At 40.6% G+C, this 26,771-nt stretch overlaps 1 protein-coding gene and 1 pseudogene across 1 annotated transcript in view; both read left to right on the plus strand.

Annotated features, from left to right (window-relative positions):
* Positions 1 to 761: 761 nt before the first annotated feature.
* LOC127239089 (suppressor of cytokine signaling 5-like) lies at positions 762 to 2,013 on the plus strand (annotated as a pseudogene).
* A 13,811-nt stretch (positions 2,014 to 15,824) lies between these two features.
* LOC127239116 (zinc finger protein 54-like) overlaps positions 15,825 to 26,771 on the plus strand; it is a 38,956-nt gene continuing 28,009 nt past the window's right edge. Inside the window, 3 exon segments of the mRNA XM_051207907.1 lie at positions 15,825 to 16,179; positions 17,857 to 17,983; positions 19,599 to 20,593. Coding sequence (XP_051063864.1) covers positions 16,171 to 16,179; positions 17,857 to 17,983; positions 19,599 to 20,593 — 1,131 coding nt within the window. The 5' untranslated portion in view covers positions 15,825 to 16,170.

Genomic DNA, 26,771 nt, shown 5'->3' on the forward strand with positions numbered 1-26,771 from the left:
CCTCAGGAGACAGGGGTAGGGGGATTTCTGAGTGTGAAGCCATTGTGATCTATAGTGAGTTCCAAGCTAGCTAGGATGACATGAATCCTGGCTCTTAAACTCATGAGAACCAAATGTAATAACATTTAAAAAAAATGTGAAAAATCCTTGAATTTTTTCTCTAATTTTGCTGCACATTACAAAATTCATCTTCTGAGCAACCATGTAAAAGCATACTTTTACAATTCCTGTTTTGTTGTTTATTGGAGATTCTGTCCCTTAAATGCGTTCAATTTACGGACACTTTACCTAGTTCTGAATTGTTTACATTTTAAAAAGTGATGGTTGGTCCTGCCTGGGAGGATGAGAAGGCATCTGGGAAGGGGTGGGGGCTTGTGGAGGCATCCAACCAATCTGGAATCCCCCTCCCCAGTTCAGTTTTGAGGAAGTGCCCTTACTTGGCAGGAGCCCAGAATGAGACTCCCTAGAGGTGGGACTCACCCTGTGAGCTCCCCCAGCCTATCCTGCCTGGCCACAGGTGCCCTGGATGAGGCCCAGCTGCTTCATGTCCCCTGCCTAAGTGGCAGCCTCTCCTTGCCTAGGTCCCTGTGCCAAGTCCATGACTGACACCGTCCTCCTCATGCTAATACCTTGGCACCTCTGCATAGGCGGCTAGGATGAATCCATCAGGAAGAGAAAGACAAGCTAGGGCATTTAGCTCCTTTGCATTGTGCCATGCATAGTGGGAGCTTGCACGCAGTAGGCTCTCATTCTTCTAATCGATGGATAAAATGGGGAGCAACATGAAACACAGGTGCCAGGTTGTATTTAACCTTGAGGGAGGAAACATCACTGAGAATGTGGACATGAACTCCAGCAGGTTTCTGTCTGTCAAAGAGAACACCGTCAGTCTGGGAGAGTCCACTCCCCAGCAGCAGAGAAACCCTTAAGAGAAAACTTTGCCTTACATCTGGGACTCACTCAGTCCTTCAATGAACTTTTCTAGATGAAACCAAAACTCTGCCTCAGAGATTCCCCCAGGTTATTGAAATAAGCATGGAGAAAGAATGACTCTGTGTCATCCTTAGAACAAGGCTTGCGTGAGGAGACTCCTCTCTGTGGGTTTGTGTTTCCCTATGAGAACTTCTAGCAAGCAGCCAAAGCCTCTGTTTCCAATAAAAGAATTAATGCTTTCTGAATTAATGCTCAATAAATGCCCTTTGCTGCTGGCTCAGATTTAGTACAAAGTGGAATTGGATTAAACACCATACAGCCCCTGTGAGCTCACGTTTAACATTGACACATTTGATCCCTCACTGGTATCTCCAGAAGATGAAGAACATAGGCTCTGAAGGGGAAGATGGCTTAGTATCAAAGAAGGGGTAGACACCACACCTCCTGCAACAAGTACACACATTTGAAGCCACTGCACAGGTCAATCCATTGTACAAACTGGGACCAAAGTTAGCCCCCTGGGATGATGGAAATAAGTGGTGATGGTTCTTCAGTACCACAAATGAATTGTAACTCAGAGGAGGACTCAACCACCCTGTCCCTGCAGTCATAAAGGCAGAGGCAGCACCAAGTGTCCTGGGTCAGCCACATTAGAAGACAGGGAGCTTGGAAAGTTCATATGCAGATATATTACATACACTGCCTTGTGCCAGATTTGCTTCAGATCATGGGGAATCCCTGTTACTGGGTGTGATGGACCCATAGGAAGCAGAAGCCCTTCTGCATGGAAAACCTAAAGGCACGTTTTTGTTTGTTTGTTTTGTTTGTTTGTTTGTTTGTTTTTGCTTAGGGACTCTGAACAGGAGGACTACTTCTCCAGGACCTCCCACCTCCTTGACAAACCCCAGCATGCCCTAATAGAACAGTGGAACCACAACTTCAGTTTCACTGTCCACAACCCCTGTGAGTTTTACTCTTTCACTGTCCCTGGGCTTCTGGAGTATTATAAAGACCCCCAGCACTTGCATATTTTTTGAACCATTGCTTACAAATATGGGTGCCATTATATTTGGGGCATAAATGTTCAGGACTGAGACTTCATCTTGATGGATTTCTTTTTCCTGTGATGAATATAAAATGTCCTTCATCTCTTTTGGTTACCTTTAGTTTGAAGTCTGTTTTGTTTGATATTAGAATAGCTACACCTGCCTGTGTCTTAGGACTATTTGATTGGAAAGTTTTTTCCCAAACACTTTGAGGAATGTCTGTCTTTGAGGTTGAGGTGTGTTCTTGTATGCAGCAGAAGAATGGATCCTGTTTTCCTATCCATTCTGTTAGTCTGTGTCTTTTTATAAGCAAGTTGGATCCATTGATATTAAGTGATATTAATGACCAGTGATTGTTAATTCCTGTTACTTTTTTTTGTGGTAGTGTGTGTATCTGAGTTTGCCTTATTTAGGATTTGCTGGTGTGGGATTATCTATTGCCTGTACTTTCCTGGTTGTAGCTAACTTCCTTAGTTTGGAGATTTCCTTCTACTTCTTTCTGTAGTGCTGGATTTATGAATAGGCATTGTTTAAGTCTGGTTTTTTTTCTGAATATCTTGTTTTCTCTGCCTATAGGGATTGAATTTTTTTTCTGGGTATAGTAGTCTGGGTTGGCATCCATGGTCTCTTAAAGTCTGCATAATTGCATAATGTCTGTCCAGGATCTTTCTGCTTTCAGGGTCTCCATTGAGAAGTCAGGTGTTATTCTGATGGGTCTGCCTTTATGTGTTACTTGGCTTTTTTTTCCTTTGCAGCTTTTAATATTTTTTCCCTTATTCATATATTTTTATGTTTTGATTATTATGTGTCGGGGGACTTTTTAGGGTGTCCAGTCAATTTGGTGTTCTGTAGACTTCTTGTATTTTCATAGACATGTCCTCTTTTAGGTTGGGAAAGTTTTCTTCTATAGTTTTGCTGAATATATTTTCTGTGCCTTTGAGTTGGTATTCTCCCTCTTCTATCCCTGCCATTCTTAGGTTTGGTCTTTTCATGGTGTCCCAGATTTCCTGGATGTGTTGTGTTATGACGTTTTTGGCTTTAATATTTTCTTTGACTGATAAATCTATTTCTTCTGTCATATCTTCAATGCCTGAGATTCTCTCTTCCATCTCTTGTATTGAGTTGTTAATGCTTCCATCTTTAGTTCCTGTTCACTTGGCCAGATTTTTGATTTCCAGTATTCACTCAGTTTGTTTTCTTTATTGCCTCTATTTCAATTAAGTCTTGAACTATTCCCTTCACCTGTTTAATAGCTATTTCTTGACTTTCTTTAAGAGATTTACTGATTTCTTCCAATTGTTCCCTTCAATTTCTTCAAGGAAATTTTTCATTTCCTCTTTGAGAGTCTCTATGTTCTTGATGAAGTTATTTTAAGGTCATTTCTTTTCTTCTCCTTCTGCATTGGGATGTTCAGGTCTTCCTGTTGTAGGAACAGTAAGTTCTAGTGGTCCCATATTGCATTTTAGGTTGTTATGAATATATTCTTGTACTGGTGCCCACCCATCTCTTCCTCTAATTGGTGTAGGCAATGTCTTTGTCTTTTGGTCTGATCATTGCAGTTGGTCTGTGTCTCAGGAAGCCATTCTTGGTCCAGTCAGTGTAGTCACTCTCTATGTCTCAGGGAGCCCCTGAGGCCTCAGGGGATGGGTGGGTTTGGGCTTGGGGTGGAACTTTTAGTTTACCTGATAAGATGGGGGTAAGGGGGTGGAGCAGCCTGTCTGCAGAAGGCTTGTCTGCTGACCAGCCAGTAAGGATGAGACAGGTAAGGGAGGGGCTGGGGTATTTTCCTGGGGCCTAGAGCCTTGGGACTTGGCTGTTCAGCTGGGAGGCTGGTCGCTTACCTATTTATCCACTCTGTGCACTTGCTTTCGGGGTCTCAGGGAGCCACTGAGGTGTAGGGGGAGGGGATAGGTATGTTTGGGCATGGGGTGGGACTTATAGATTACAGGGGGCTGGAGCAGCCTGTCTTGCAGGAGGCTTCTTGCCTTTAATCCATATCTTGAGGTGGGAGGACCCATGCCTTTGAAAAATATCAGGAGGCTGGAAAATAGAACTTTAACCTGGGCCTCCCCTTCTGCTAGAAGCCTATACAAGGATATGGAAGAGTGAACCTTTTGTTCCTTGTCTGTTTGCCCTGGTGTTTTTTTAGCACATTCATCCCTTCACTGACATTGGAGCCTACTTCTTTGAGATTCCATTGTACACTGAAGACCAGCTGAGACATCCAGCGTTGTGGACAGCTAGCCATTTTGGGACGTGTTGGGGAGATTTCAGAGATGTGTTTTCTGGCATTACTTAGGTGTGATGGCTACTTCTGGTTCTCAAATGACTACATCTGCAATGAACTACAGTTCAGATGGAGAGCACACCTGTGATTACTTTTGCTTGGTTTAAAGGGTGTAGTCTGGATCTTTGAGGTGGGAAGGTACACACTTTTGAAAATGGTCTTGAGTCTAGAAGTTACACCTTTAACCTAAGCCATATACTCTCCTGAAAGGAGATGGACAGAGAAGATTGAAGCTTTTGTTCCTTTCCTGTTTGTGGTCTCATTTCCTTGGTATCATATCCATTCCTTCACTGGTATTTGAAGCCCACTTCTTTGGAATTCCAGCATATACTGAAGACCACAAGAGACATACAGCCTTGTGGATAGAGAAACTGCTTGATTTTCTGATTTTCTATTCACAGCTAGTAATTAGCTGGAGAGCAGCCTGTAAGTCATTCCAATAAATCATATACACAGATTTTGGTACCAGAAGTGGCTCTAGAATAGCAGAATTATGAGGATGAATCCTTTAAATATCTGGAATCTTTAAATATGCTTTTCAATTTACCAGCACCTTCAGGTACTAAAACCTGTCCAGTCACTTACTCTTCTGAGAGCTTGGATATTACTGAAAGCCCACGGTGTGGCTATATTACAAAGTTAAGGAGACAAATGCATTTTATTATGCTGATTCACAAATTGTGAGTAGGAATGTATTTGGGGACCCTGTATATGAAACTTTGGATTGTTTGCAAGAAAATAAGGGAAATGATGCACATTTCTCTTAGCAACTCTGGATAAACTGATACAGGATAGGGATGAATTCCATGACAAAACTAACCAAATTCTAGCATTTCAGAATATTGAGAGGGACTACAAAGAAGTTAGGTATAAAATTGACAGGTTCCAGATATGTATAACAGTCTATTGTTTCTAAGTGAGCTCTGGAAGAGAATAATCTCCAGCAGCCAAAGATCATGAGTTGTGGAAAAACAAACTGAAGCCCTTCTTGTAAGGTAGGCTGTGCTACAGCAAAAATTCAAGTCCCAGCCTCAGACAGTGTGGGCAGTTGAAGTAAGGGTAAGGAATGTTATCCTATAACTTAGAGTGTGGATTGTGGGAGGACCCTATTACAGCTGAGAACTTGAATCTTCAGGTTCTCAAGGTTTTGTTTTTACCTGAGTAAGCAGTATCCTCAGCCTCACCCCTTGAACTATTGCCTTTTCCACATTTGATGAGTACACTAATCCTCCATTTTCTGCTAATCCAGAAGTGATTTTCTCTGAAGGAAAGGCCAGGCAAGGTTATACTGATGTTCCACAGGGTCCACCAGTAGTTGCCTCTAGACCTAAAACCAAACTTATAGCAAAGCAGGCTCTTAGAGAGGTGTTAGAAAGTGTAATACATGAGGAGATGTACTACACTACTAAAGGGGTTAATGGTTTTGCAAATTAATTCCAGCAGACATCAGGGAATATGTGTGAGAATGGGTTTTAATGGTGTGAGATAATGTTTGAAGGAACATAAAACTAGATAGGGCTGTTTATTGATAGCCATCTGAGTGGCACTTCTAGGTTTAACATGAAAGTTCGTACAGTTAAAAGGCATCAAAACTTTACTTGAGACCTGGAGACATGGCTCAGTGGATAATAACACTGACTGCTCTTCCAGAGGTCCTGGGTTTAATTCCCAGCACCCACATGGTGACTCATAACCACCTGTCATGAGATCTCGTGCCCTCTTCTGACCTGAAGGCAGACATGCAAAAGTTTACTTGAGTGATTGGCTGAAGCTTTTATTAAAAGACAGCCTCCTGAACGGGAGTGAAGATGCCTGATATACCTTGGCTTCAGTTAAAGAAGACATTTAGGGGAACCTGGGATGATAGAGAGGGTATGTTGTGTAAAACCCAATCCTCAACAATAGGAAGGTGCAGAAAAATGCCCTTCACTAATCCTATAAGATAAAAAATGGTGAGGGGGCATCAGCACATTTGAAGAGTTTTATGGTCCCCCTTGTTCTTGTGCAGATATTACAATGGGAGATACCGAGGCTCCATTGGATGAATAAAATGTACTGGGTTTATCTGGTCTCTGAATCAGTCACAACAGGGAAGGTATTCATTATAATGGGCAACATAGCCAAAACTGTTTATAATGGCCTAGACTTAATGGTCAGGACAAGCAAAGTGAATTTTATGGTGGCATGACTGTTATTAAGCTATGGTACTGGCTAAACAATCATGGTGATGCCAGAAATCAAAAAATAGAGAAGAAGCCTTCTGAATTTTTGTTTGGCCCCTATATGCAGAACTTTTCCCAACAAATGAAAGAAATACTACACTAGATTTTAGCAAAAGGCAGTCTAGGCCAGTGGTTATATCCCATACATGAGCCAGATTGCAAACCCAAAACCACTTAAAAGTGACTGCTGGATTACTCTGAGGAATGACTTCATAAAATACCTAAAAGCTTTACTGTTATCATTTCTCCAGTCCTTCCACAGAGAGACATTGGCCTTTCACCAGATAGCCATATACTTCATGAATGGAAACAACCCTACATTCTGGATTCTATTGTATACAGGTTCTGAATTGATGCTGATTCTGGGAGATCCCAAGAAACATTGTGGCCTTCTAGTTAAAGTAGGGGCTAATGGATACCAGATGATTAATGGAGTTTTGGCTGAAGTCCTAATCACAGAAAGTCTAAAGTGTCCCTGAACTCTGCTGTAGTTATTTCTCCAGTTCCAGAAAGAACAATTGGGATAGATATTCTTAGAGGTTGAAAAAATTCTCACATTGGTTCTCTGACCTGTTCATCAGTGAGAGCTACTATGTTTGGGAAGGGTAAATGGAAGCCTTTAAAAGTTGCCTCCGCCAAAGAAAATAATGAATTAGAAACAGCATGACACCCTTTGTAGAAATTAGTGCTACCACAAAGGACTTGAAAGATGAAGGGGTGATGGTTCCAACCACATCTCCCTTTATCCCTCCTATCTGGCTGGTGCAGAAGATAGATGGATCATGGAGAATGACAGTTGACTCTTAAGAATTCAAAGAGGTAATGACTTATTGTAGCTACTGTACTAGATGTGGTTTCATTTCTTGAGCAAATTAGCACATCTAGTACATGGTATGCAGCTACTTATCTAGCAAATGCCTTTTTCTGAGTGAACCATTAGGAGAAATTTGCTTTCAGTTGTCAAGGCCAGCATCATACTTTTAGAATTTCACATGAAGGATATATTAGCTCTCCAGCCCTTTGTCATACCTTAGAAGATATCTCATTTGTCTGTCTCGTCCCCAAAACATAACATTGCTGTACTGTGTTGTTGACTTCATGCTGTTTGGACCAAGTGAGCAGGAGGGAGCAACCACTCCAAACTCATTGATAACACATATGTGTGCAACAGAATATGAGAGAATATGAGAAATGAATACAACCAAACTTCAATGGCCTTCTGCCTCAGTGAAACTCTTAGGAGTTTGGTGGTATGGGGCATGCTGATATAATCCTTCTGAGGAGAGAGATAAATTGTTGCTCCTGGATCCACCCACCACCCAGGAAAAAACATAAGGTTTTGTGGGCCTATTTAGATTCCGGAGACAGCACATTCCCCACCTGGATGAGTTACTATGGCCCTTATACCAAGTGTGAGAAATCTACTACCTTTGTGTAGGGTCTGGAACAGAAAGTTTTTCAACAGATCCAGGGTGCTGTGAAAGCTGTTCTACCACATGGACCATATCATCCAGCAGACCCTATGCTACAAAGGTGTCAGCGGCAGACAGGGGTGCGGCTTGGAGCCTTTGGCAGGCTGCTATAGGTGAATCATGGAAGAGCGCATTGGGATTTTGGAGCAAGACTATATTGTCATCGGCAGCCAACTCTTCTCCCTTAAACAGACATCTTTTGTGGCCCCTGGGGTAACAAGAGTGAGAGAATTATCCCTGCCTGTAAGTAGCTACAACACACAGGCTAGTGGGCCTGTAATCCATCTGGGCAACACACTAGAGCTGACCCTGTTGTTCTGGTTGCAGATGAGCCATCCCTGAGGGAGTGAGAGCAAAAGAGCTGACCCTGCCACCTCTCATGCTGCCTACAGCAACTGGCAAATAGGGCCCTGCACCTTGCCTGGGCAAACAGTAGAGCTGGCCCGGCAATATGAGTCAGGGGGACTCCTTTGATAGTGAAGACGAGGGAAAGCTATCAAGCTGACCAACTCAGCTACCACCCAGGCCCAGAATCAGTAGTATGAATTGGCTCACCCAAACATCCACCAAATCTATGAACTGTTGTTAGAGCACGTGAAGGGGATGAACCTACAGATCTAAAACAGCAGATCCAACAGGGTTGAAGGCCGAGTTTTCTGTCCCACCAGCCTGCTCCCAAATCAACATACAAAATTAATATTAATTATAAATGCTCAACAGATAGCTTATGATTATTTTTAGTGTGCGTTTACAACTAAGATTAGCCAATGTGTATTCATCTGTTTGCTGCCCCAGGCTCCTTTACCTCATCTATTAACTTCCCATGTTGCATCTTATGCTTCTGGCTGGTAACTTCTCATGACTCAGCTCTTCTTCCCAGTGTGCTCTCTGCCTGAGCATCCTGCCTAGCTATCAGTCAATTATATTTTTATTAACAATGAAAGCAACACAACTTCACAGTGTACAAAATTGTTCCAAAGCACAGGATATCCAAGAGGAGTCCTGATAAGAACTCATTATTATTCTTGGTGGGGTAGCAGAAACTGGTGGGCCTGAGCCAGACCAGTGAATGACTCAGTGGTAACAAACACTTCCAAATACAAGTGAACAGACTAAAGGGTAATCTGTGTCTCAAGGGGCCACACTATAGCTTCCAACACAGGATTGTTCTTTTTGTGTGCTTGTTTTTATTTTTTTATTTACATTTTTTTTTGGTTATTCGGGATCATTTTTTTTTCATAGAAAGGAGTAGATACTGGAGTAGATAGATACTTATTCTTCTCATGCATTTGTCTTTCCTTCATGGGATGCTTCTCCCAAAACCACCATCTGTGAACTATAGAATGCCTTATCAACCATCATGGAACCCCACAGAGCATTGCTTGGGTCCAAGGAACTAACTTCACAGCCTAAGTGCAACAGTATGTCCATGATCATGGAACCCACTGGTCTCACCATGTCGCCCACCATCCTGAAGCAGCTGCCCTTATAGAAAGAAGGAATGACTTTTTGATTAAACAGTTACAGTGCCAATTAGGTGGCAGCAGCTGGAGTGCTGTGGCAGGGTTTCCCAGAAGGCAGTATATGCTTTGAATCAGAAACCAATATATTATAAGGCTTCTCCCTTAGCCAGGATCCATGTGTCCCAGGAATCAAGGGGAGGGAAATGGAATAGTTCATATATCATCCCTAGTAACCCCCTAGGAAGCTTTTTGCTTCCTGTTCCCTCAATCTTAAATTCCACTGGTCTAGAAATTTTGGTTCCAGACAGGGGAGTTTTCCTGCCAGGAGATGGAACTTGACCTAGATGTTCAAGTCTCTCCCTGCTCACTTTTGGCTTCTAATGCCCTTAAATCAATAAGCCAATAAAGGAATAAACATTTTAGGAGGGGTGATTATTCCATGTTACCATGGGAGAAATGCTTTCCTCTCTGTTCATTTTGCTTTTTAACTCACTGGGTAACCAGGGCCACCTGTGAGACTGTGGGTTTGGAGCTATGTGTTGGAGCTTGATGGGCTCAGCAGAGGCCTGCAGCTAAAGGCAGTGACTGTTTACCTACAATCCATCCATAAACACCATTTGAGAGGTTAAGGGTGGAGACCTGTGAGCCTTTCCCTTTCCTAGACTGACTGTGGTCTAGTGTGAGGTCAATGCGGGTAAGTAGAGTTGCTGTTGATTACTGATTACAACAGCTGTATGAAATCTAGAGCATGCCATGTCTTAGCCCTCCCTCCTCTTTTCCTTCTTATTTCCTTTTCCGTCTCTTCCACAATGTTCCCTGGGCCATAGATGGGATGCTGTTACTGACATTTTCAGGGCTGGGACCACATATCTTCTTTATTTTCTGCGTCTGGGAAAGCAAGAGTCACTGCATTTTTGGAAACTTAATTTTTTTTAAAATGTTTTATCTAAGATGTTAAGCATGAGTCACAGATCTTAAGCACAGAGTTTCTAAGTTACATCTTGGACAACCAATAGTCTCTGCATTAACCAATGCATTAAATTTAGCACATTTAGCATAAGTTACAGAACACAAATTTGTTCCTTCGTTAGTAAAATAGCAAGACCACTATCTAGTAGTAAAAGCAATACACACAATATGAATTCAACCCTAGGCTGTTAGCAATGGGCTTGCGACTGACTTCTACCTATTTCTTTTCAAAATCCAAGCTCCTGAAATGTCTCTTCCCAAGACACAACTGCAGTATTTGATTTTGGCTTGTGTTTTTGTTGGCGATGGGACGCTGGCTATTATCATTTGATGTAACCCTGGAGGCTGATTGACAAGTCGAGGTTAGGCTGTCTGTCTGTTCTCTGAATGTTCCAGAGCTCAGTGTGGAGTCAGATACCGGGGTACAGCGTCCTCCTGGGTGCAGATCTGGTCTAGGCTGACAGCAAGCATTTGGGGAGTCTGTGCAGAGCGGGTCCAGGGCAGCCTGACAGCTGCAGCTGTGGGGAAGGCAGCCTGAGATGCAGGGGGAGGGACGGTCCCCCGATGGGGTGGGAACAGTCACCCGGAAACAGAAGTTGGGAGGAGGTAGCTCATTGGCTGGGTGTAGAATAAGGATGGAGAGGGATGGGGTAGAGTGGTGACGTAAACCGAAGCTGGGGTAAAATTTGCGTGAACACTGGAAATTTGAACTGTGGAAGCAAAGCCAGCAGTGACAAGTGCCCATTCTCTGCCGTTGCTCCGGGTCCTGCACGGTGTGGAATCCTGTGCTGCAGATCTGGGTGGGGAGGGCACGGCGGGTGCCGCGGGGACCTGAAAACTCCGGAGTCTCAGTCTCCACGCGGGGCGGCCTGGGAAAGTGACAGTCAGCAGCGCAGTGGCGGGAACCGCAGCCCGGCGGCCCTGGAACCTCCCAGGTGAGAGGAGCTGCGGGGCTGGGACCCAGGAGGGAGGGGACCCGGGGTGCGAGCAGTTTCTCTGCTGTCACTAAGGAAGCCAGCTCTGAAATTCTGCTGTGAATGTCTTTCCTTTATCGGTAAATTTTCGATCGTAATAACTCGAACAATCCTGGATTTTTTTTCTCCCAAATATCTTATGATACTGACATTTTCTTATAAAGAGTAATTGAGTAGAGTGAATTTATCTGTTGAGATTTGCAAGCATGACAAAGCTCTTGAAATTTACAATCATCCATACTTACTTCCGCGTTAAACACTTCCCTATTCAAGAGAGTGGCATTGGATCCGGGGACTTGGATTTCCTGTGGACTTTTAGATACTAATCATGAAAGGAAAGCATGGAAATTTCATTGAATCTGGAAGTGTTTTTGTTTGTTTGGTTTTGTTTTGTTTGGTTTGGTTTTTGCTAGTTCCTCAAGTATGGTTGTAAACATTAACCTTTAAAAATAAACTTTTTAATCCATCATAAATTTCCCATCTGAGACATATGCTCTCTGTGCTGTAAATACAGCCTGGTGGCATACAACTTTAATCCCAACATTCAGAAGGCAGAGAGGTAGGCAGATTGCTTTGAGTTGGATGGAGACCAGAGAGGTCTACAAAGTGAATTCCAGGACAGCCAGAGCTCCATGGTAAGATCGTGTGTCAAAAAAAAAAAAAAAAAAACAAAAAAAAACAAGAAAATTGATACAACAACAACAACAACAAAATAACAGAAAGGGAAAAATAGACAAAGAAAAGCACAGTATGCTGTTTCATGGTGTCAGATCACAGTATTTTCACAGCTAGAAAAGGCGTTATAAACCAGGTAGTGGTGAGTGGTACTTGCCTTTAGTCCCGCCACTGGAGAGGCAGTCTCTTGGATCTTGAAGTACCTTGCTAGCCTGGTCTGCAGAGTGAGATTAAGGACAATCAAAGAAAGAAAAAGAAAAAAAGAAACTAAAAGGTATAATAGTGGTTTCTACTGCTCCCTGAGGCCATGGTGACATTCTAGACCCTGCTGCTTCCCAGGACCATGTCTGGATCTATGGTGCTAACACTACGATGTCTGTGACCCATTTTTCCACCAATGATGATGACCCAGATACAGGTTTTGTTAGGGATTCTTCCCAAACTGCTCTGCAAGTGTGTGAATTTTGTTTGAGTCTCAGCTTGTCACATAGTAAAGTGAAATCCTCATACAGAAAAAGAGAAATTTCACCAAATTTTCTCCCTTCTTCATTTGTATCCCTTTGGGAGGTGTCAGGCTTCATAATTTCTGCTCCATGATGAATTCATAGTGTCACTAGTGCATAATAGTCTCATCCCAATCATTCAGTACCCTATCTGCTTCTGCGTTTTCACTGAGTTGAGCTTGGAAGTGAGATTCAAGGCACAATAACTAAAAACACTTCTGAATTTTTTTTGGTATTCTCACTCTGCAGGACAGTTGGGGAATCATCCGTCTATTCCAATGCTTCATTTTCTATTTATCTCCTGTGCACAGTACTGTATTAGAAATTTGGTTGCTTTCTGAAGAGTATTTTTCTGACCTGCAAGGCTCATCGATCTGCCACAGCTGCTTACTTGTGGAGAAGAACAGAGGCCTGGTAGATGGAGACAGAGGAGACAGTTAAAAGTTCCAGGTATGCCAGAGAGATTGCTTAAGGGATGGCAAGGGGTTTGAGTTAACATATAAGCAGGACATGAAATAAGTTTTGCCACATTCTGTTTCACTAGATGTAACTCTGAAGACTGACACTGAGATGATCTCAGGATTATCCTAATGTAGGTATGAGAAGACTTTCTATAGAAGAACTGATAATAGAGGCAAGTAAAATTGTATTTGACTAAGTGTGTGAGTGATGCTGTTCTTACTCCACTCACCTCATTGACCATGTCTTCACACCATTATTGAATGATTCTCAGCTCTATGATCTTAATATAAAATGATGAAAATTAATTCCTCTAGTTTTATTCATTGTTTTCAGACTTTTGGAGCTTTTGGTATTCTAGCACGTTTTCTCCATTTTAGTGTTGATGTCTCTGTTCCTGAAAATATCGCCAATAGAATTTTGATGAGAATCAGGAAGTACATTTACAGCCTGCTACACTCCATCTGTACTGGCTCCTATTGTCTGCTGGAAATTAGGATAAATGTTTAGAATGCAGTAAGGGCTTATGCTGACTTAGGAAAGTAGTGGTTGTAGGTTCTCCTCCAAGATCTGCGCCTTTCCTAGCCCTGGGAAAACTGGCTAGGTTTCCAGTACCTGGAATGTTTGCATTCTTGTTGGGAAGGTCTTAATCCAATTAGAAGCTGTTGGTTACCACCAAGTTACCCCCAGGGCTGTCATGCAGTGTAGATCATTGTTGCGGTTCCTGGGTGTCCTAGCTTGGTAGGACTGTTGGCTGGCTCCCTCCTTTGGAAGGCTGCATATTTTCTTCTGTGTACCATGAAAGCTAGTCCCCAGGGAGAAGGCTTTAAGATAAGTTCCATTTGGAGTCTAAGATGTGTGTCTGAAGTGTGTGGCATCTTCAACAACAGGGACTCAACTTCTACCTCTGGGACGCCCCCATGAGCAACAATAACAGTATACAATGATTTGAGATTCTCTTGGACAGCTGTGACCAACAACTTCAAAGCAATCTTCTTATGCTTGGTATGTGGTATATTTGTAAAGAAACCAGGAGCCAGGTAGGCTCATCCCTTTAGAGAGGGCAGATTCATAGTAGCGATGGGAAGAAAAGTTTTAAGTATCATTTGAGTTTTTAAAACAGCTGGAACGGTCTGTTTACGCACAAGACTAATGCTATTCTGCTTGTTAGTGAAACTTGTGCTGTTATTTAAATGAGGAGCAACAGGAACTCCGAAGCTCCAGACCTAAAGGTAGTTACTTTGGAGGTTTAAGGCAGAATTGAACTCTACCTCCCTTGAGAAAAGAAAGCTTTTCGGAACAGGCAGGGATCAGAAATGGGAGAGCCTTTGTTTATGTTAGACATAACAAGGAATGCCAATCAGGATTGTAGTGTATTGGTAGTTTTGTTTGTTTGTGGGGTTTTTGTTGTTGTTTTGTTTTGTTAGACCCTGAGCAGCTCTGTCTCTTTAGGAGAGACCACAGAGACTTCAACATGTGATTTATTTATATCATCTCTTAAGCCATTATTCTGATCAATTGACTGTTGCATTGTAGATTTTGTTTGACTATATAGTAAGAAGGAAAATTATATAAAAAGAGCACTTAAAGAGGGCTGAGGGGAAGAAGTTCTTCATCCTTAACAAAGCACTAAGAAGTTCTTATAACCAGTACCCTTCAATGAGGGCTGTCTGAGAAGTGGTTGATTAGCATGTGTCTTTGGGAAGCTTCCAAAAGGGTCCTTTTGGGGAGCTACCTCGGGGAGGGAGGGGTTGAGGAATTTTTCTTTTACTCACCATCAACAAAACTCAGATTCTGCAGTTACTTTCTCAGCGAGATCCTGCTGTAGCCAACAGACTAGGGACTGTCTCTCAGGAAAACAGTATCTCCCAGGACAGTTCCCGAATTTACCTTTCTGATTCCCTGTATTTCAGGTGTCAAAAATATCGCGGGTTCAGGCTGGATGCTTAAAGCAGGTGGATAAGGGTTAAAAGGTCAGGCTGGATGCTTAAAGCAGGTGGATAAGGGTTAAAAGGTCTGAGGGCTAATGAATCAGTTCATACACATATCATTCTTTTCAAATCTCTTTATTTTTCAAGAAATGTTCTTCTCCTCAAAAGTTCTCTCTCTAAAAGCTCTCTTAAAAGTTCTCTTAAGATCTAAAAGTTCCTTCTAAAAGTTCTTTCTCTCGAGGTCCTTCTTAAAAATTCTCCAAAAGTTCCTTCTAAAAGTTCCTTCTAAAAGTTCTCCAAAAAGTTCCTTCTATCCCACAAGGCTTCTAGTTTTTATATCCACACACATACTTAACTCTCTGACTGTAGGGTATGCATAATCTCTTAGAGCCAGACAGGCAGACAGAGTCTTGAGAAGAGCAGGTATCTCTCTACTTGGACATGACTTGTGTACTGTCCTGGCAAACTTAAGTCTCAGGGGGTCATGACTTGCATCACATGCTGTTAACTGATTAAAGGGGAATTCTCAGCGCTATATCAAAGGGAAAAACTAAGGCTATGCAGTGTGAGAACAGGAGGCTGCAGCTCTTACTGCTGGCTCCCCTGTGAGAAGGAATTTCCTTTCTCTGGGGCCTATTAGTGAATATAAAGCACCCAGCATATATTCTACATACAGCCAAATTCATAGTAACAAATACTCTGTAGTTGATGACTAGAATATTAATTGCTACTTCTGTAATAAATGAATAAAGGCACACAGCACTCGTATTTGTCTATTCTTCACATGAAAATTATTTTTTCCATATTCTCATGGATGATTTCTCTGACACTCCTGTGTGTGTTTTGCCTCTAATTTATTGTCTACAGTGCTGCTTTAATGAAATCAATTGTGTTAACTCAAGACTATCTTTAAGTGCACTTGTCCCCATCAATTTTAAGAGAGTAGTTTCCTACTTTCTTAAGCATCTATAAGATGCTTGATGGTGAGTTTTCTCTTCAAGCTTCAAATGTCTTTCCATGCTCTCCTTACTCTGGGATCATTAACCAGACACCTGGTAGTATTCTGTTGCATGGATCTTTTTATGTTGACATTGTTCTCTAACAGCTTTCAGTGTTAATTCTAATCTTTCTTTCTGACCCTTTGATTTAAAAGGGGAGCAAGCCATCTATTCATTGTTCCTGAAAGAGAAACTCAAAGAAGAGAAACAGTAAGAACTGGCTGATTCTCCAGTAAACATGTCGCAGGTCAGTGCTCCTTCCCACTCTCTGAAAATGTTCTACTTTGATACATTGAAAGCCTTTAATTTTCTATTTCTGATCATTTTTAAAATTTTATTATGAAAAATGTTGCAAACAGACAAACCAAAAATCTCACACTACAATTAAGCAGACCCAAAGACTATACAACTCAATGTATCTTTTATACAGTTAGAGTCATCACAGGGAACAGAAGCTCTGGAGACCCACATCGGGTTTTATATTTCACAATCGAATATAGTTTTATTTACTTAACCACCACAACCTGAAAGACCTTTGACAGAATTAGAACTAGAAAAGCACTTAGCTTTATATCCTTTTTCCATAACTGGTATTCATTGCCTGCATTCAGTCCTTGATAATTTAACCTTACCTTTTCTCTTCTCCATGTTATGTTGTTCCCACATATGCATTGTTTCTAACTACATGTATTATTGGGTAGATTCTGCATATGAGTGAAAATGTGGCATCTTCTTTCTAAAAGTGTATGACAGAACTTAATGTTATGAATTTTGGGTCTGTCCATTTTCCTACAGATTTTTATTTTAGTTTGATTCCAGTACTTTCCTTTGGTGATTAAACCAGTAGTAAACATGGGTATAAATCTCTCTATAGTGGGGTGTGTTGTTCTCTGTGGCTATGGCCAGGAGTGGAAGAACTGGGTTACATGTTAGTTCTCTCTTCAATTTTTTTTTTCAGTAATCTCCAAACTGATTCCTATAATTGCTGTGTTAATTTGAATCCTCCTCTCCATCAACAGTGAATAGGGCTTCCTTTCCTCCATATCCACTCAGCATTTGTTGATAGGTTAGATAAGGATAGCCATTCAGCCTGGGGTGATGCATTATTTCCAAGTGGTTTTAATTTGTGTTTCCGTGATGGCGTTTTTTGGGATCCTGAACACTTTTTTGAATTTTTATTGGCCATTATGGTTCTCTCTTCACAAAGTGTCTGTTCAGTTCAGCTGCCTATTTCTCGATTGTCAGCTTTGTTTTCTTGGTATTTAATTTCTATATCCTTGGTAAATGCTAGGTATGAGCCCCTATCCAAAGCATCACTGGTACAGATTCTCTCCCATTACTTATTTTCATATAGTCCCATCTGTTACTACTTAGATAAGTTCCTGTGTTGTTGGTATTCTTTCTAATTAGTAAGTTCTTGCCCATCCCAATATCCTCATGGTATTCCCTATGTTTTCTAGATTTCTGTGTTTCTGGTTTGAAGTAAGGCTTTTGATCTGTTTTGAATGAATTTTGCCCAAGGCAAAAAATAAAAATCCAATTTCATTCTCCTGCTAGATCCAGTTTGGTCATCGACATTTATTGAAGAGGCCATATTTTCTTTAAAGTAATTTTTAAAAATTTATTTAATTTTATTATATGTGCATTGGTGTGAAAGTATTTATGACTACAGATTTATAATATCATTCCATAAGTCCACACTTAATATCACTTTTCTCATTTTTCTGCTTCCCAGATTATCCCTTCTAACCCCAGGGCAAATATATCTCACATGAACTTATGACTAGAAATCCATTATAGAATGTTACCATATTTGAAATGAGCTTTTTGAGTAATTGTATTCGTTCCTCTGCATCCCGTCTCATTGTATTCAGGAAAGCACTCTTCCCGGAATCATGATATCAAACTGTACCTTCTGTTTCAGCGTCTGTTGACATTTGGGGATGTAGCTGTGGACTTCCCCCAGGAGGAGTGGGAATGCCTGGACTCTGCTCAGAGGGCTTTGTACATTGATGTGATGTTGGAGAATTACAGCAACCTGGTCTCTGTGGGTGAGAGCATTTTGCTTCTAGAATTCCTAACTAATCTTTTGTATGTACTGGCATTATATGTTGTTATGTTGTAAACTCTTTGTTAAGCTGTCCTTGAAAGTACAGGAAACTGAGAAATTTTGATAGTAGAACTTTTTCATAGTATTTTTTTCTTTTCATTTTCCATTTTCAAGGTGTCATGTACCATTCATTTTAGATTCCAAAATACATTCGGAAACTCAGCATAAAATATTTCCACCAATTTCTTAAAGCCCCCATGTCCTTCACTGTATTTTACATTGTTTTAATTGTGGAAATAAACCTCTAGATACGCAAACAGATACTTCTCCCTAACTATGCTGAAGATTCTGTCAGGAAATAGCAATAGGCAATCATTCCTGTATTCTTCTACTTTGTGTTCTCTTCGTGTAATGAGCAGAGTACTATGTAAATGTCTGTATCTACAAATTTTAGGATGGGTTATGGGCTACCTCACAGAGCACATGGGTTATTGTATGTAAGGTAGGCCTGTTTGGTCACCTGCCTGGAGAGAATGAGATTGTCCTGGAATATGGAAAAGAATGAGTAATCACAACCAGGGTAGTCTAGTGAAAGAGAAAGCAGGAGCTGAGAATGTTTTTGTGATGTTCAGTTCCACTAGAAAGGGTCTTTTAACTTACTGTAGTGTTCTTGCATCAGGATGCATCCCATCTATTGTAACTGTTAGAAGACATTGTGTCTATTGCACCTGTATTATGGTGACTTCATACTAATACAAAATGTAATTTTATATGACTATACTGACATCAGACTAGAATAATTTTACAAATTATAAGCCTAATGTGAGTCCAAGAAATAGGATTATTCTATAATTGCCTCCCGTGTATGCATATCTTTATATGATATCCTTTATTCTCTTGCCAGTGGAGAACATACAGACACCCTTCTGGAAAATAGTCTCAGGAGTCAGTGTACAGAGTAGACTTGAGAATAACCCTATGAAGAAAGTTAAGAAGCACAGTGGTGGTGTGTGGAGCTCAGAGAGTAGAGGATAAAATTAAGCAATAGCGTCTCATGACATCCCTGCCTCAAACCATATAGTGCCTCTGGTTTCTGGCAGAATACTGACTTTGCATCCATTACTTTTCAAGAGTCTAATGCCTTGTTTTAGAAAATAATAAAATGAAACCTTTGATACTTTTAATAGGCCTTAATCTTAGGTAGAACTGGGCTATAAGTGTGAATACTGTGAACCTGGGATTGGATTACACTCTTTTTCATCAATTTTACAGAAAAAAGTATTTTAAAATATAAACATGTATTTTTAATATAATCAGTCAGTGAGCTGTATCCCAAATCTAATTACTTATTCTCAATTATTTTTCCATGTCTTTCCAAGTTAGACATTTTCAATAAAGAAGTAATGTCTGTTATAACACACTGATTTTTCAGGGTTGTCATGCTGTGTTTGTGAGAATCCATACAGTTACAGTGAATGAAAAAATGTCCATTACTGGGAACCCTAATATAAATAGTTCAAGATTCACTTATTTTAAAAGAGAACTTAGGGAGACAGTGTTTATCAGTGTTTAATCTTGGAACAAACCCTATTAATATGACTTGTACTCATTTTCAGAGAACTATTGCAAATGTGATCCTGTCTATCAACATGTGAATAAAGAAAAAAAGTCTTCTCAATGCAATAAGTCTGGCAAATTACTTCATGACTCCTCCATGTGTGCACTTTATAAAACAAGTGAAACTACAGAGAACCCTAGTAACTACAGATGCACTAACCACAGGGATGCCTGTAATGACTCATCAAACCCAGATAGACATGAAAATATGCACACCGGAGAAGAACCTTGCCAATCTAAAGACTGTGAGAAATTTTTAAATTTGTGTTCCAACATTACTCAAGATCAGAGACTCTACACTGAAAAGAAAAAGCACAGGCAGGAAGAATATGATGACTATTTCGCCTCTGTATACAGTCTTTTGAAACAACCAATCTACATTGGAGAGACACCACACCAGTGTGGGAAATGTGGGAAATGCTTCAGTACTGCCTCAAGCCTAACTGTACATGAGAGAATTCATACTGGAAAAAAACCTTACAAGTGCAAATTTTGTGACAAATCATTTAACCAGTGTGCAAATCTTAAAACACATCAAAGACTTCATACTGGGGAGAAACCTTACAGTTGTAAAGAATGTGGAAAGTCATTTCCTCAGTTGTCAGCTCTTAAAAGCCATCATAAAATGCATACAGGAGAGAAGCCTTACAAATGTAAGGAATGTGACAAGTCCTTTGCCCACTGTTCCAGTTTCAGGAGACATCAGAATATCCATGCTGCTGAGCAACATTACACTTGTCAAGAATGTGGCAAGGTCTTTCATCAGCTTTCACACTTTAAAAGCCATTACAGACTCCATACTGGAGAGAAGCCTTACAAGTGCAATGAGTGTGACCGAGCCTTTACCCACTATTCATCATTTAGAAGACATCAGAAAACTCATTCTCTAGAGAAATTTAATGAATGCAAAGAATGTGGTAAGTCCTTCCTTGAATTATCACATCTTAAAAGGCATTACAGAATCCATACTGGTGAAAAGCCTTACAAATGTGAGGTATGTGACAAATCCTTTACTGTGAACTCAACTCTCAGAACACATCAGAAAATTCATACTGGGGAGAAACCTTACAAATGTAAGGAATGTGACAAATCCTTTATCAAGTACTCACATCTTACAAGACATCAGAGTGTTCACACTGGAGAGAAACCTTACAGATGTAAGGAATGTGACAAATCTTTTACTGAGTTTTCAACACTTAGAGAACATCAGAAAATTCATACTGGAGAGAAACCTTACAAATGTGGACAATGTGACAAATCTTTCATCCAGCGTTCAAATCTTAGAATACATCAGAGAGTTCATACTGGAGAGAGACCTTACATATGTAAGGAATGTGGCAAATCTTTTACTAAGTGCTCAACTCTTCAAGCACATCAGAAAATTCATACTGGAGAGAAACCTTATAAGTGTATGGAATGTAACAAATCCTTTACCCAGGACTCACATCTTAGAACACATCAGAGAGTTCATACTGGAGAGAGACCTTACAGTTGTAAGGAATGTGGCAAATCTTTTACTAGGAGCTCATATGTTAAAGCCCATCTGAAAATTCATACTGGAGAGAAACCATACAAATGCAAAGACTGTGACTTTTCCTTTATCCAGATGTCAAATCTTAGGAGACATCAAAAAATTCATACTGGAGAGAAACAATCCTTTGTAAATAATGTGACATAGCATTTTCCAATATTCTCTGCTTACAGATCACAACAGTATATAAGAGAAACATAAAGATAAGAAACTTGTGAACGTCTTTAATGAAGGTTTAAATTTTTAAAAAGTCCCAGAGTTTATGTTAAAATAAAATTTTGCAAATATAATCATGAAGATAGCTTTTTATTTCTTTCAGTTTGTATGCTATTTTGCCTGCGAGTATGTCTGTGAAGTAATTATATGTATGCATGGTGTAAGCAGTGCACAGAAGGTCCATCAAATCCCCAGAAGCAGGAGGTATGCACTGGTCCCGTGGAAGAGCGAACATTGCTCTTACCTAATAAGCAATTTCTCCAGCTTATACTAAAAAAAAAAAAAGTAATGAAAACATTTATCTTGTTCAACATTCAAAAATTCAGAGTAATGCCATGTGTGCTGGTGCACTCCTTAATTTTCAGCACTCAGGATGAACAGGCAAGAAGATCTCTGTGGCTTGGAAGACTTCATCATCTTTTTTTTATATATATATAATTTTTTTATTTAATTTTATATAACAAAGTCCAATTAAATGAAAACAAACATTTATACACAATATTTGGGAATTTGGGCGTCGTTCTTTCCAAACTACTTCCTGCTGGTAAGGGGTGCTGTCTTGGGGGATTCGAAGAAGATTCAGATATCCTAGCTGTAAAGACTTCATCATCTTAAGTTCCAAGACAGCCAGGACTACATAAACTCCTTGTCAATCCCAAAAACAAATCCTAATAACAAAAAAAAAAAAAAAATGGCAAAACTATTAGTTTTCCTTTTAATTGTGATATCCATCACAAAATTCATTCTTCTGAGAAACCATATAAAGGTAGAATAGATATTCCCCATGTCTTTCTGTCCATGTAAATTAGACCTCCCCAGAAGCATTGAATTTGACAAATCCTTTACAGAGGACTGACATTGCACAGATAAAGGAAATTCACCATGAAAGAAAACACTGGTAAATTCTTTTATTAACCTTCAAATTATTCATACTAGAGTCAAATACCAATTGCAAGAAAATAACTAACTTTCAAGAGATAGGCTGTGAATGTGACATCATTAAAATGCTGGCATACAACTTAGAAATCCCCAAAGACTATGGATGTGGATTTGGTGACCAGCTATCTGGAGGCAGAGATGTATCCCTGTGGGTTCTATCCCAGCATTGTCTACATTGCCAATTCCAAGTCAGCCACAGCTAAACAAAGAAACCCTATCTTGAAAAATCAAACAATAAAAAGAAAAAGCCCTGAGGGCATGCAGGATTTTGTTTTGAAGTACTTAGGAAAACTTGGGAAGAATTTACTTGAAACACTATAATAAAATGATACAGCTTCCATTGACTGCCAGTATACATTCAGTAAGGTAAAGGAGAATTATAGGACCAACCCTCAGCAACGATATAAGAGTAATTGGTAATTGCCCCAATATTACACAGTTGCTTATTCTTGGTATCTTTTGGACAGTTATGAGTCTGTACATTACCAACTGCATATTGCAAGAGAAGACTTCTTTCACCAATGTTGACAGTAGTACAAAGTGGTCATTTTAAATGTGAATATTGAGATAGCAGATTAACTCTCATGGTCATCAATAGGTTCTTCCCTACAACCTTTAGTTCCCAAGTCATGTTCTTTTTGTTGTTGTTGTTTTTCCATGGCATGAATTGCTCTCTGTGGTTTAGGCTCAAAATCCATTCAAGACAGTTTGTTCATGTCCATAAACAGTGGTACCTGTTTGCCCCAGGATACACATCTTGGCTAGAAGGTTGGTGAGATGAGGGCTCTATGATGGCATAAAAGTTATCAATCTTATTATCAGGCAAGGACATTTAAGGTAGCCTTTCCACTGTTGCTCAGATTGTTAGTTAGAGTCATTCTTGTAGCACTCTGGACATTTCTCTAGAGTCAGTTTTCTCTTCAAACCTATAATAGTTTCTCTCCCTCTCTCCTTCTCTCTCTCTCTCTGTCTCTCTCTCTCTCTCTCACCTATTTGTCCCACAACTCAATTTTCCTGGTCCCACATGTTCTTCTCTCCTCCCATTCTCTTTTTCCCAACTCCCTCTCCACTCACTGCCCCCACTCCCAATATGCACAGAACATCTTGTTCCTTTCCTCTTCTGTGAGGGACTTTGTATGAATCTCTTAGGTTCCTCTTTGTATCCTAGTTTCTCTGGTGGTGTGAATTATAGGCTGGTAATCCTTTGCTCTATCTCTAAAATCCATATATGAGTGAGTACATACCATGTTCATCTTTTTGTGACTGGGTTACCTCATTCAAGATGGTTTCTTCAAGTTTCATCAACTTACCTGCCAATTTCAAGATTCCATTGATTTTTTTCACATTGGCATTCCATTGTGTAAATGTACCACATCTTTATCTATTCTTCAGTTGAGGGGTATCTAAGTTGCTTCCAGGTTCTTGTTATTACAAATAATGCTGTTATGAACATAGTTGAATGGACGTTTTTGTTGCATGGATGTGGATCATTTGGGTATATGCCTAAGAGTGGAATTGCTTGGACCTATGGTAGACTGATTCCCATTTTCCTGAGAAACTGGCATACTGATCTCCAAAATGGCTGTACAAGTTTGCACTCCCACCAGTGGTGGAGGAGTGTTCCACTTTTTCCAAATCCTCTCCAGGATAAGCTGTCATTGGTGCTTCTAATTTCAGCCATTCTGACAGGAGTAGGATGGTATGTCACAGTTGTTTTGATTTGCATTTACCTGATGGCTAAAGATGTTGAGCACTTTCTTAAGTGTCTTTCACCCATTTTGTATTCCTCTATTGAGAATTCTCTTTCTGTACCCCACTTTTTAATAAGGCTATTTGGTGTTTTGGTGACTAGTTTCTTTTTTTTTTAGTTTGATATTTTTATTTATTTTATATAACCAAGTCCATTTAAATGAAAACAAACATTTATATACAATATTTGGGAATTTGGGAGTAGTTCTTTCCAAACTACTTCCTGCTGGTAAGGGGCGCTGTCATGGGGGATTCTAAGAAGATGCAGAAATCATGGCTTTAGTCTGTAAGGCTGCTTTCTCCAGCTGTTTTGAATGTAGGATCACGTGGTACTCTGTTTCAGGCTGTCTGGCTGGATCAAACCACATTAGTCTGGAAGGAATCCACAGCTTTTCATTTTCTGTGGAAACAAAAATAGAAATCGTTTTCCCCAGTAACTTGTCCTTGAACTTATATTTTGGAGTCAAAGCATTTTTTTTTTAAATTTAATTTATTATTTTACATGTCGATCCCAGTTCCCTCTCCCTCCCTTCCTCCCACTTTCCCTCTCTCCCTCTCTCCCTCCCTCCTTCCCTCCCTTCCTTTTACCCTCTCTGCCCTCTCACATGCACTCTAACCACCCTCCCCTCCCATCCCCCCACCCCAATTCCATATGTAGGGGAATGCCATCCAGTTGAGGTCATGTAGATCTGACAGTTCATGTGAAGTAGGGACTGGGGCTTCTCTCCTGTCTCTAGATTAAGGCAGTTATCCCTCCATGGGGAATGTGTTCCCAAGGTCCTTTTGTGCACCAGGGATACATCCTGGCTCCACTGTCTGAGGTCCCTTAGACTGCTCACTCCTTCTGGCTGAGACCCATATTCAGGGGGGCCTGAGTCAGTCCCATGCTGGCTTTCCAGCTATCAATCTGGGGGCCACTTAGCTCCTCCTTGTTCAGGTAAGCTGTCTCTATGTGTTTCTGCCGCCTGGTCTTGTCCTCTCCATCTGCATCTGAGTTCTACTTCAACTCAGTGTTTATGTATGGGTGTTTGTTCCTGTTTCCCACAGGCATTAGTTGAGGGCTCCATGGATAAGTTAGTTGTGGATCTCACTATCCGGGAAAGGCATTTATGGTAGCCTTTCCAAAGAAGCTCTAATTTTTAGTTGGCGGCAGTCTTGTAGTTCTCCAGACCTTTCTTTGTGTTCAATTTTATCTTCAAACCAATATTGGCTCCCTCCTTTATGTTCTCTCTCTCTCTCTCTCTCTCTCTCTCTCTCTCTCTCTCTCTCTCTCCTGTCTTCTATTCCTAACCGGGCTCAATCTTCCTGGTCACACGTGTTTTCCTTTCCTCCCCCTCGTTTTCTCCTACTTCTCTCTCCATTCGCTGCCCCCCCCCCACTTCCCCTGTGCTCTGGGGGACTTGTCCCTTCCCCCTTCTGTGAGGGACTTTATGTGAGAATCTTAGAATACACCTTGTATCCTAGTTCCTCTGGTGGTGTGAATTATAGGCTGGTGATCCTTTGATCTAGGTCTAAAATCCATATATGAGTGAGTACATACTATGTTCCTCTTTTTGTGACTGGGTTACCTCATTCAGGATGGTTTCTTCAAGTGCCATCCACATGCCTGCGAATTTCAAGATACCATTATTTTTTTTTCTGCAGAGTAGTATTCCATTGTGTAGATGTGCCACACCTTCATGATCCATTCTTCAATTGAGGGGCATCTAGGTTGCTTCCAGATTCTTGCTATTACAAATAGTGCTGCTATGAACATAGTTGAACAAATGTCTTTGTTGCATGGATGTGGATCATTTGGTTATATGCCTAAGAGGGGGATTGCCGGGTCCTGTGGTAAACTAATTCCCATTTTCCTAAGGAACCACCATACTAATCTCCAAAATGGCTGCATGAGTTTGCACTCCCACCAGCAGTGGAAGACTGATCCCACTTCTCCACATCCTCTCCAACATGAGTCATCATTGGTGTTTCTAATTTTAGTCATTCTGGCAGGAGTAAGATGGCATCTCAAAATTGTTTTGATTTGCATTTCCCTGATAGGTAAGGATGTGGAGCACTTTCTTAAGTTCCTTTCAGTCTTTTTTATTTCCTCTATTGAGAATTCTTTCTTCAGTTCGGTACCCCATTTTTAATAGGGTTATTTGGTGTTTTGTTGACTAGTTTCTTGAGTTCTTTGTATATTTTGGAGATCAGCCCTTTGTTGGATATAGGATTGGTGAATATCTTTTCCCAGTCTGTGGGCTGCCATTTGGTCTTGTCGACTGTGTCCTTTGCTTTACAGAAGCTTCTAAGTTTGAAGAGGTCCCATTTATTAAGTGTTGCTCTAAGTGTCTGTGCCCCTGGAGTTATGTTCAGGATTATCTGATGCCTACATTTTTGTGGGCGTAGTTACCTTCCTTGGGTTGGAGTTTTCCTTCCAATATTTTCTGTAGGGCTGGATTTGTAGATACGTATTGGGAAAACCTGGTTTTGTCATTAAATATCTTGTTTTCTCCATCTATAGTGATTGAGAGTTTTGCTGGATATAGTAGCCTAGGCTGGCATCTGTGTTCTCTTAATACTTGTAGAACATCTATCCAGGACCTTCTGGCCTTGAGGGTTTCCATGGAGAAGTCAGATGTAATTTTGATAGGTCTGCCTTTATATGTTACCTGTCCTTTTTCCTTCGCTGCTCTTAATATTCTTTCTTTATTCTGTATGCTAGGTGTTGTGATTATTATATGTCGAGGGGTATTTT

This window comes from Phodopus roborovskii, unplaced genomic scaffold, assembly GCF_943737965.1.
Source record: "Phodopus roborovskii unplaced genomic scaffold, PHOROB, whole genome shotgun sequence".
Lineage (NCBI taxonomy): Eukaryota > Metazoa > Chordata > Mammalia > Rodentia > Cricetidae > Phodopus > Phodopus roborovskii.